Source organism: Akebia trifoliata, chromosome 8 (genome assembly GCF_017979445.1).
Source record: "Akebia trifoliata isolate Shusen 1 chromosome 8, ASM1797944v1, whole genome shotgun sequence".
Lineage (NCBI taxonomy): Eukaryota > Viridiplantae > Streptophyta > Magnoliopsida > Ranunculales > Lardizabalaceae > Akebia > Akebia trifoliata.
The window spans coordinates 45,071,587-45,083,624 of record NC_141382.1 but is presented as its reverse complement, the minus strand read 5'-3'; the positions used below and the strand labels follow the sequence as shown (position 1 = coordinate 45,083,624).

The 12,038-nt window shown below is 37.6% G+C and overlaps 1 protein-coding gene across 2 annotated transcripts; it reads left to right on the top strand.

Annotated features, from left to right (window-relative positions):
* The first annotated feature begins 3,619 nt into the window (after positions 1 to 3,619).
* LOC147397111 (dnaJ protein homolog) lies at positions 3,620 to 10,724 on the top strand. 2 transcript variants are annotated; one of them, XM_086452564.1, is made up of 7 exons: positions 3,620 to 3,775; positions 3,973 to 4,174; positions 8,233 to 8,398; positions 9,035 to 9,176; positions 9,267 to 9,543; positions 9,837 to 10,035; positions 10,113 to 10,724. In XM_086452564.1, the coding sequence occupies exons 2-7, from the start codon at positions 4,025 to 4,027 to the stop codon at positions 10,439 to 10,441; spliced, it is 1,263 nt and encodes a 420-aa protein (XP_086308690.1). In that variant the 5' UTR covers positions 3,620 to 3,775; positions 3,973 to 4,024; the 3' UTR covers positions 10,442 to 10,724. The 2 variants fall into 2 exon arrangements, with proteins under 2 accessions (XP_086308690.1, XP_086308691.1); XM_086452565.1 differs by lacking the exon at positions 3,620 to 3,775 and having other exon boundaries at positions 3,924 to 4,174.
* Positions 10,725 to 12,038: the final 1,314 nt, after the last annotated feature.

The window sequence follows — 12,038 nt, the reverse complement described above, 5'->3', positions numbered from 1 at the left end:
TCTTTTGGGGCATTGGTGTGCCAAGAACCATAGATGCTTCTCAATCGTATCCCGAGGAAAATTATCTATAATTCTATAGACACGTCAACGTCAGCAATGTCCCAAACGACGTCCATATTAACTGTATTTTTCATATATATATATATTACCTTAAACATCCGGTTGTGATGTGTACGGTCCATTACTGCGACGAATCCATGAAAAGGCGTAGAAAGAAGATGGCGCGGTGGCGCCTGCCAAAAAAGAGGAAAGGGTTACCGGCTAAATCGGGAGGGGGCGGTTACTAACGGTAGTTACCGGTTTCCTTATATGAAGGGTTGTCGTTGTCTTACACTTACACCTCTGGCTTCCAAACGATGAAGATATTTGGGAATTACAAGTTCGATGCAACCAATTAGTGTAGAGAAAGTATGTCAGGTGCGCGAGAAACTGACACGTATTCTAGCCTCAGATGTACAATTTTGTTGCTTTCTCTTGCACTTTATTTGGACTGAGAGGACAGAAATTGAGAGCAGAGTCTGAAATTAAAAATCACCAATCAAGTTGAATGTTGTGTATAGGTTCACCAAAAGATTTGTCTATTGATTTAATGGGTTAAAAAAATATTTTACGTGACATCGTAAATACCAAAAACAAAACTTTGGTATTAAGAAAATCAATATAAAATTTCTCCTATGATGTATCATTATTTGCTCCTTACCCATTTCATGAGAAGGGCTCACATCAAGTCAAACTAATAGGTGATAAGCGTGTTTTGTTGCTTCGTTTCATGACCCATATTTTGGGATTTACTAGGTAAGTGTTAATTTGATGGAATTAGTGAGTCTGGTTTAAATGGTTGGATATTGTCCCTCCTAGATCGACTTAAACAAAGAATCGTGTTGGAGTGACCTCAAGATTATACCTCGTATCACACTCTCCTGATGTGAAAGTGTGTATAGTAGGAACCATATATGCCTTTTACACTATCTTGATGAAAAGCATCTATAAATCCTATACACTTCCAAGTCAGGAAAATGCAATATGCGGTAAAATCTTGAGATCATTTCATTATTATTCTTAAACAAATTCAAACATCAATAAGAACCACAATCTATACAATAAAACATGATAATAGTCCCTCCTCCTCTTTTTTCCAATATTTATCCCCTCATTAGTAGTGATTGGGATTTAGCTTCACCACGGGTAGACAACTTTCAACTTTACATAATAATAGACATCTGTAAAACTAAAAACAATAAGCATTGCTTGATGTTCATCACAATTTGTCCAATTTATTGGAACGGGCAACAACTTATTTTATTTTGTGTGGTGTCCTAGATTGAATACATACTATGCGGTCAGAATTCGATGGATGACTTTAATGGACTCTGCCTCACTGATCCGAAGTCGCTCTGATCACTTCCCTCCTCGCAGCAGCGTGGTACCTACCAAAATCACTCCGACGCTCAAGTTAGAGAAGCAGAAGAATAGTATAAGAAAATTGTTTAGACCTCTAATCCTTCCAAAAGATCCCCTCAGCAGTGTTTACTATGTTATTTATATTTTCTGGTTGCGAATCTATTTCCCCCTTTTCGAGTGGCAATCTTGGGATATCTCCTGACTCTACGGATTCGCTTACCTAACGAAGATCTTCTGGATTGATCGTACTATTCTACAAAGATCTCCTCTGAGATCTCTAGGATTGACATACGCATATCAGGCTTACAGCAATTCTACGACCAAATTTGCCCTACTTGGAAGATCGGGTTCCACTTAATGTTATGCTGTCCTTCTAGCTACGCTAGGGAGATCTCTGTTTTGACATGCCTTGCTAGAAGGGCAGCGTCCGTATGCTAACCTATTCTTAGTACCACTTAATAAGTTCAGACACGTGTGCAATTTAGATAACTACGCAATCATTTCCCTCTACAATTATCGCCTCTCAAGGAGACGTGAAATCTCTTCATCTCCTCGAGACGCGTATATGTTTTCTCATTGGTTGCTTTAATTCTCCATAATTGCATCTGCTATTCTCAAATTGACGCATTTAATGCAACGTCGATTCAAATCACTTTTAACGGTTGAGATGGATCACTCTTCATCTGTGCCCACCCACGTGCCCCATTATCTTTTGCACTACCCCCAAACTGCAACGTTTAAGCTGGACTCAAGCTATCCTCTTGGGTATACGTGCTCTATTATCTATTCTTATAAATAAAAGACTTAGCATTAACTTCATTTCTTACTGTGCTAAAACTCTGAGATTTCGTCTCTTTGCTTTTTGTGAAAAGTTTTCTATCTCTCTCATTTTTTATTTCCTGCTTTGCTGCTATTATTACCTCTATCTGATCGAGACAATCTTCTTTAATTGCCTTATATTTTCTATACATTTGTTTTTTCAATGGCTACTAATGCAACTCAATTCTTGTGGAGTCTCTACATTTCTGCCTCTATGTCTATTCGGGTCAGCGAGGACCCTGACACCCTTGATAAATGTCGTCAGGGAGAAACTTGGTCTACGCTGGCCAGATTAAGGTTGACTTCAATTTTTCCCTATCTCATTCCTTAGAGAGGTGTTGAGTAAGATAAACCGAACCCCAAGCCAAATATCTGGAAATTTCTACCATATGGTGGAGATTATGGAGAAGATGAGTATAACCCCCCAAAACTTCCTCTCTAGATATAATTTGAAGGCCATCCCCCAATGCCCGGGGTACTACTTGATATCCTTCAAGAACCACTGACCCAACCAAGAAGAAGAAGAAAAATAGGAGTCTAACCTCTTGAGGTTCTACCTCACTAGAGAGGCTGGGTAGCTAGTTATAATACTCGGAGGGCAGACTACCCTTACTTTTATATTTACTTATGCTTCTGTCGCGGTTGCTATTGATGGGTGGAAGACTGACGGGAAACAAACCAACAACAATCCAATAGGAAGATGTCACGTGCCAACAATTTATTAAGTTTTTTCGGAGCCTCAGATCGAAATCTAAAACTCGGAGAGGGGGTATTGTGGAGGATATTTTTCAGAATCAACACGTGACAATCATGAGACGACCTAACCGAGTATACAAACTAGCAAAGGAGTAAGAAAGGTCAATCAATACGTTTAAACCGAGTTTTGAGGATATAAGATGAAAACTCGAAAATATCAAATCCCACACAAAATCTGGAGTTTAACCATATTCGCGGAAATCAAAGAAAGTTCCTAAAAAGAGGTAATCGTTCAAACGGAAATCAAAGAGAAAATCTGGGAAGATTTAAAGGAAGGAAACCTCTATAAATATGTAGGTGTAAAGCACTGAAAGATATGCAATTTTCTCTGCAAAAAACCTACATTATTTCTTATACTAAAAATCTTGACTTGAGCGTTGTAGTGGTGTTGTTGCAGGCACACTTAGAAGCACAAAAATGCTAAAATTCTTTTATTAACGAGAAAATGAGATCGTGAGGCATCGTCATAGATCTTAAGTTAATGCAAGTTTTTGTACCTATAATAATCAAGTGGGAGTATATTTTTTTGATATCGAAAATATTTAGACCCAAAAAATGATGAGGGATGGGTCATGCTATGGAGTTGAAATTCTCCGACTCCATTACCCATAGTGACACTTGGGAGCCGATGGGTAGAGGGAAGGGTAACGCGTTGGACTTGAGTTGCTCTAACTTTATGACCCAGACTTAATAGAGAATTACGAGAAATAAAGAAATAAATAGACACTCGAGCCTGTATTCGTCGCCTATGTTGCTTTCCCTAGAAGGCGTAGATTTTGTGGTTCGCAAGCTCTTCTACGTGAGTACTCGAGCCTCGATCTTATTTGTAGTTTAGGGTTTCTACTTCTATAAAAGATTGAATAAGATCAATTTTTTTCTTCTTTGTTGATCAAATTTAGGGGTTTGAGCTGTGAAATTTGTGCAATATGTTGTTATTATTATAATTATTATTTTGATTTAAACTCTAAAATAGGGGTTTTGATCTGCATTTTTTAGGTGTTTGATTGAGTGAATTAGAGTGGTTTTCAAGGTTGAGATCTGAGCGAAGATGTTTGGCCGAGCACCTAAGAAAAGCGACAACACCAAGTACTATGAGATCCTTGGAGTCTCAAAGACAGCTTCGCAGGAAGATTTGAAGAAGGCTTACAAAAAGGCTGCCATTAAGAATCATCCAGACAAGGGAGGAGATCCAGAGAAGGTACATTTAGATAATTTTCCAATTTACTGTCATGTTTCTTGAAATCTTGTGAGCTTTTATTTTTCTCTCTTTCTTTTATTGTTTTATTCCTCGAAAGTGGTTGATTTCAAGATATCTATGTCGAAACAGATGAAGACATCTGTTATTCAGCAAAACAAAAGATACTCAAAAGAAAACCCCTTTATAAATTCTTTTTAAGATTTGTACCAAAATAAGATTGGTGAGGTAAGCGATCCATGGTTTTAAATCTCGTCTGATACGTCTCGGTATCGTCTGCCAATGAGACAGATAATCGGACAAGACTTAAAACCATGGTTCATCTTTCTCATTGTTAAACAAGACAACTCAAACGCATCGGAAAACTTGTCCGAGATGATTTGGTTTCATTCATGGACAAGACGAGACGTCAAAACGAGTTTTAAAACCATGATGTGATCTCCTAAATCTCGCAATCGATGAAATTTCTTTGAAAGCCAAAAATCCTAAGACACATATCCCTTCTTGCACGAGATAAAATGTTAGAATTCAACATACATGTTTTTTGAGAGGTGGATTACATCATTAGGATGATGGTAATTGCTCACTAAAATTTGATCTTTCTTATATACCAAAGATACTCCCAAAAACATACCTTGTTATTTTTTCCCACTTTAAAAATGATCATTATCCAGAATTTTGGAAAGATTTTAACAATACCCTTCCACACACCACAATTAAAAGAAGATCTAACCCTATTGCTCTCCTACCTAAAACAACTCTCCTCGAACTTAGCCTTAACTGCTTTATTCCTCAGACTATAGATTTCAAAACGAAAGAAAGTTGGTACCTTCTTGGGAATACAAATCCGCTTAACCTAGTGGAACTTTTGGTTACCTTCCTTGTCATTCCAAAGAAAGTCTCGAATGAGCTTGCATAGATTTGATTCCATTTTCTTGGGCATAGAAAACAAATATAAGAAGTACACTACAATTGAGTCCAAAATAGGTTTAGTAAGAATCAACTTCCCTCCCCCTTTGGAAGATATCTCGAGTTCCACGACCCCAACGTTCTTGCAACCCTCTCAATAATAGGATCTTAATGAGGAACTTCTATGAGATGCACCTAGGGGACGACCCAAATATGATGCTGGCAAAGAAGACTCTTGGAAACCCAAACACTCTTCAAGATAACAGATACTATGAATGAAATCCAGCCCAAAGAACTTTATTTCGATAGATTAATTGAAAGATTTGGAATTGCCTCAAAGTAAGATGGGTCACTGGAAAAATATCCAATCTACTCAATAGATGCCTCCAGGAAGACTAGGTTATCGAATGGAAATTGCAGATGCAATAACAACATGCCTACCTCTTTTACCACAAACCCTTCCAATGCCCCAATATCAGCTACCCTACCCATCAATCTCCCAAAGGTCTCAACAATAATGTTGACAAGGAACGAGGACAAAGGATTGTCCTGCCTAACTTCGAAGTAACCAACAAGGCTCCTATTTATTATAATAGGAAAGGAAGTTGAGGAAATAAATTTTGTGATCCAACTGATCCACCTTATATTGAACTCCATTCTCACCATCAAGAGCCTCAATAACTCCCAATGCACATGGTCACAAGTCTTTTCAAGGTAGATCTTGCAAACAATCCTAGGGGCATTATAAGCCTTATTCTTGAACCAATACATTCATTAGCAATCAAATCAATCCTTAATAAACACACTTTGTTCAGGACCAATCTATTCACGCTAACAATATTGCAATGATTTTATACATGGAGCCTACCAGATTGATAGGTCTCAGATCTGAAAAATCTTCATCCACCACCTTATAGGAATTTAGGCAACGAATGTACTATTAGAACAATGATCCAGATAAACTTTCTCTTAGCAATCACTGGCTACCTGCATAAGACCTGGAACTTTGTCCCTGCTTATCGCCATGATCACCTGCTGAATCTCTTCTTCATCAAAGGCCTTTCAAGCCAAGCTCGGTGATCTAGAAAGATACATCCAAAGGCAAGGCTATAGGGAAAATGGTGAGATGGAAGGCCCTTAGAATACATCTTACCGGTGTTTTTACCCCCCCCCCCTCGATTGAATCTTCATTATCTAATATAACATCATTCACACGGAGCTTTGAAATGTGATTGGTCCTTAGAATACATCTTATTCCTGTACTTAACCACCACCACCAAAATAATAAAATAAAAAATCTTGTAGAACTCCACGATCCCCCCCCCCCCCCCCTTGATTGAATTTTCATTGTCTAATATAACATCATATCATTCACATTGAGCTTTGAAATGGGACATGTGACTAACACCATTGCAGAATTTATTGCCTGGTTTGAACTTTGCATATCTATTTATATCCTATCTATTTCCATAGAAATTCCTTCTACGGGAGTTGGCCATGCGATGGAAGAACTTAATCATGGTGTTGTATTATTTTAGCCATCTCACCCTAGATTTTTGCCTCCAACTTACCTCCTCAAATGGCAACGGCTTCTGGAATTCAAACTTGATGTTGAACCTTAAAATATTTTCCTCAGTTGACCGATTGGCTTCTTCCTCCTTTTTGTCCAATGACTCCAATTTTGCAACAAGGATTTCTTCCATTCCTGCCAAAATGTTACACAATCCTAATTTTAACTTTTAGGGTATGTTTGATTGCACATGGAAAATAGGGTGGAAAATCAATTTCCATGGAAAATGATATTTTTCAAGTGTTTGATTGCACATGGAAATGGAAATTCATTTTCCACCTCAATCAAAAAGTCCACCAAAATATGGATTTCACCTTCCCACCCATATGGATGGGAAAATGATTATGGGTGGGAAAGTGAAATCCACCCATATTTTCCATCGCCAATTTTTTCACACTCATATCTTATTCTTCACCACCACCACTGATAAGTGTAATATATTAATAAAAGGAAGACAAAATACAAGGAGGCCGAGATGGCCTCTAAAAAAAACAGAACAAAGAAAGGAACAATTCAATGATCACAAAAAGAACTCCATCTAAAAACGAAATCTTCAAAAGTGATTCTTGCAAATTCTGAATTTTGTTTAGACCAAAGGTACAACAAGCCCAATATCTCCAAGAAACCTTCGTGAGACCTTCTGCTCTTACTATTGAAGACTTTGTTATTTCTCTCCATCCAAACCCCCCAAGCAATAGCCGATGGAAGCATCACCCAAAGGAATCTTTTTCTTTCTCCTCCTCCTCTCCTTCTCTTTCTTTTTTCTTATTTAATTTTCCCATGATTTTATCCGAGTAAAATCAAACAATAGAATTTGATTTTCCAACCATACCTATTTTCCATCACAATTTTTCCATGGATTTCAAATTCCATGGAAAGTCACTTTCCATGCAATCAAACATACCCTTAAGTTCTTCATGAGTGTTTTTACCTTATACGTGAAAGACAACTTCATTGGGCTGCTACATGACATCCCATTCCACCAATCCCCCACTTTCTCATTAAAATTATGGTGCCGAAGCCACATGTTTTTGAACCTGAAGGGAATAGGATGATTTACTTTTGAGCTCGCAACAAAGAAAATTGGGCAATGATCAAACGTTGAGTTAGGAATTGAAGACTGCATTATAAAACTTATGCCTACTGAAATAAAATCATAATTTTTAAAATGATTAGTTACAAATTTGACTAAAATAGCAAAAAAGAATCGTCTGTAATTATTAATCATGAAATTTACTATAATAGAAAGCTTCTATTACTGAAAAAAGTAAATCATTTACTGAAGAATTCCTTTGGCAATTCTCTTCTTACTTTTCTGTTTCCTCATCTCTTCTGATGAGTGGATTTGTTGCAGTATGGCACATGTGTATCAATATGTAGATGCTCCTGCATCAGTTCTAGACTAGAGTTTCCAACATCTCATTTGCAAGGTGTCTGGCCTGTCTCCCCTTTTGCCTACCTGTGGTTCATGACGAACTCACAGTAACACTAAATTCTGTAATTCTATTGGAGCAATTGATGGATATCTCAGTTTTTTTAACCAAATTGTAACTCAAAATTGTGGATTTCTGTGTGGTTGCAGTTCAAAGAGTTAGCTCAGGCTTATGAGGTTCTGAGTGACCCAGAGAAACGAGAAATCTATGATCAGTATGGTGAGGATGCACTCAAGGAAGGAATGGGTGGAGGAGGAGATGGTCATGATCCGTTTGACATCTTCCAGTCCTTCTTTGGTGGCAGCCCATTTGGAGGTAAGAAGTTTCTGTTTATATCTATGTGAATTGTTCATGGTTTCAAAACTTGTTTTGACGTCTTGTCCACGGATGAGACCGAGTTGTCTCATATGAGATAGACCATTTAACTTGATTTAAAATGATTTATTTATATATATATATTTGAATGAAATAATTATAATTTTTTTTAAGAAAATAAGGTAGGTAAGAAGATGTTTAGTCATAAAATCATGATTTATTTTTATAATAAATATTTAAATTCTAAAAAAATTAATTATTTTAGTCAAAATCTACAAAATCAGGTTGACTCAATCGAGTTTTACTGCTCAGCCGAGATTTTCAAATTATCATCCGAGGCATCTTGTTTATTTTGTGAGATGGTGTGAAGGCTGAGACACCGTGTATATCTGTCTCGTTGCTGAACGATACCGAGATGACTCGGGTGAGATTTAAAACCATGGAATTGTTAGCTTCTAAGTGCCATCTTGGTGAGGTGCTAAAGCCTGTGTGTGTGATAAACGTACCTGGAACCAAACCTCACCTTCACACTTGATCTTATAAAAAAATCATAGGTTAAAAGTGTTTTTGACTTGTAATGTACATCAATATCATTCAACTTATGCGAGGACGGAAACTGGAATTGGTTTTTATCAGGTGGTAGTAGCAGCAGAGGTCGAAGACAGAGAAGGGGACAGGATGTGATCCATCCCCTGAAGGTGTCTCTAGAGGACTTGTACAGTGGAACAACAAAGAAACTTTCACTCTCCAGAAATGTCCTCTGCTCCAAGTGTAAGGGGTGAGTCCGCGTGTGGATTTATTGTTCTTCTAGTTTTGTCTGGATCTAGATCTTATTTTCACTTATGTTGGCCTTATTTATTATCTGCAGCAAAGGATCAAAATCTGGTGCTTCGATGACATGTAGTGGTTGTCGAGGATCCGGTATGAAGGTCTCAATTAGACACCTTGGTCCCTCTATGATTCAGCAGATGCAACATCCCTGCAACGAGTGCAAGGGCACTGGACAGACCATCAATGACAAGGATCGCTGCCCACAGTGCAAAGGTGAGAAGATTGCGCAAGAGAAAAAGGTGCTAGAAGTCGTGGTTGAGAAGGGAATGCAGAATGGACAAAGGATAACCTTTCCTGGTGTAGCTGATGAAGCGGTACTTAAAAGCTTTATTCTTTATATCATTGTTACTTTTTGATTTGTTTGGTCATTGGGGAATTGTTAACCGAAGAGTCGTGATAACCTGACGCCCCCTCTGACATATGTCCCCTACGCCCCCATCACAGAGCCGTAGATCATTTGCCTCGGAATACACAAGGAAAAGATTTATGGTTCTGCGTACCCCGAGGCATATGATCTACGGTTCTGTGATGGGGGCGTAGGTCAGAGGGGGGCTTCAGAAAATCATTATTCTTAACCTAATGATTCTGACTCTTAAAACTTTTGCAGCCGGACACCATCACAGGGGACATTGTGTTTGTCTTACAACAAAAGGAGCACCCCAAGTTTAAGAGAAAGGGTGATGACCTCTTTGTCGAGCATACGTTGTTTCTTACTGAGGCTCTTTGCGGCTTCCAGTTCATATTGACTCACTTAGACAACCGACAGCTCCTCATCAAGTCGAATCCTGGAGAAGTCGTCAAACCAGGTAATCTATAAAAACAATCATGCTGAACTTGAAAATTTTCCTTAATGTGTCGTACATGAACAGATTTTTTTAAACAGACCAATTTAAGGCAATCAACGATGAAGGAATGCCAATGTATCAGAGGCCATTCATGAAAGGGAAACTCTACATTCACTTCACTGTGGAATTCCCCGACTCCTTAACAATGGAACAGTGCAAGGCATTGGAGTCGGCACTACCACCAAGGACATCGTTGCAGCTGACAGACATGGAGTTAGATGAGTGTGAGGAGACGACACTCCATGATGTAAACATTGAGGATGAGATGCGGAGGAAGCAGGCCCAAGCCCGTGCCCAGGAAGCCTATGAAGAGGAGGAGGATGCCCATGGTGGTGGGGCTCAGAGGGTGCAGTGTGCTCAGCAATAGTGATCTATGACTCTGTCAAGAAGAGAGGATCTGTAAGTATGAATAATTTCAAATGCTTATATCATTACAGTATCTTGTCAACAGGATTGTGAGGATCAGTAACTCTTCTAGTTTTTGTTATTCTTATAATTACTCTGACACGTTCTTATAATCTGGTATCTTGTCTAGCTGTTCATGGATAACAAGTTGACTTGTCCAAGCCTTCTTGTGGATGAGCCAAACTGTTTGAATTGTTCTCCAATTACTTATTTTATATTTTTATATATTTTTGTTTTTAATATAAGGTAGATTATTAGATTCTCAATGACAAAATCCTTCATTTTTCACAGTTTTAACACATTTAAATCACTAGAAGAATACTTTCAAAATATTGGATGAGTTAATGATGGATGTATATCACACATAGATTCTCTTGCTTGATAGTCTCTGAAAGTTAGGACCAGAGTCATCTTGGACGAGTTTTAAAATAATTTTAGTACAAATTAAATATGAATGTTACAAATAGAATATTATCAAGTCTCTGAAAGTTAGGACCAGAGTCATCTCGGACGAGTTTTAAAATAATTTTAGTACAAATTAAATATGAATGTTACAAATAGAATATTTCAAATATTTCAGTAAATCCTACACAAGAGCCAAAAATGGGCATCATAGAGTAGATCAGCTCAAGAAAGTGAACTTTTATAGAGCAAGGTGGGACTAAAATACAATCCATAGGACCCAAAAAGATGGTAAAATGGATTGAAGCATCCCCATGCATGGAAAGCATGAAAAGTTGAATTACAAGCAAAAAATCAATAAATTCCTTTTGTAACTTTGGGATTGGTTTTGATCAATCATCTCCCAATCTGATGGGGGCAAGATTGAATCATGTGTTGTTTCATTATGTGTCTCAACTACTCTCATTTAAAGGGGTAAAAAAAACTTTCTTAAGGTTTTCTTAGCTAAATTATATTTAGCTGTTAAAAATCCTACATTTCAGCTCTTCTAAGGCCGGGCGTCGTTAACTTTGTCCAACCAGTTACAACTTACAGAGTTAGTTTATTTCCTTTTAGAAAAAAATAAAATAAATCAATGTTAACTTATGAGAGTATAGAAGGTTAGTTAGATACGTGGCACACATTTATTGGTCACCAGTGTACATTGCCGTTCGTAACTATCCAAATTCCAAATCACAGCGGGGTCACCAGCAGTAGATGAGAGACCAAGTAAGAATTTTCTAAGTTGGGGAAGGTTACACAAGTGGATTTTAGATAATCTAGACTCAACTTTCATGGTCAATAATTTCTAACCATCTTAATCCATAGATCAAGTCAACGTTTCATGTAAGATGTCCCCATGATACCACCTATGTTTCAAACTCAAAATTCAAACTCCACTTGGATGTCCATCAAGTCAGATCAACTTCAAACTCGTAAAGCCGACTTAGATACGTTGAAGAGAGATTTGATAATAATAATTAAAAGACGGATAGATTCTTCAAGAATTTCATTTCTTCAAATAGAACCACCATTGAAAGAAAGAGATCAGTTCACATATGATTAATCATCTTTACTTTTTTCATTTGTATATTTTCTTTAGAAAAGAAAAGTTACGA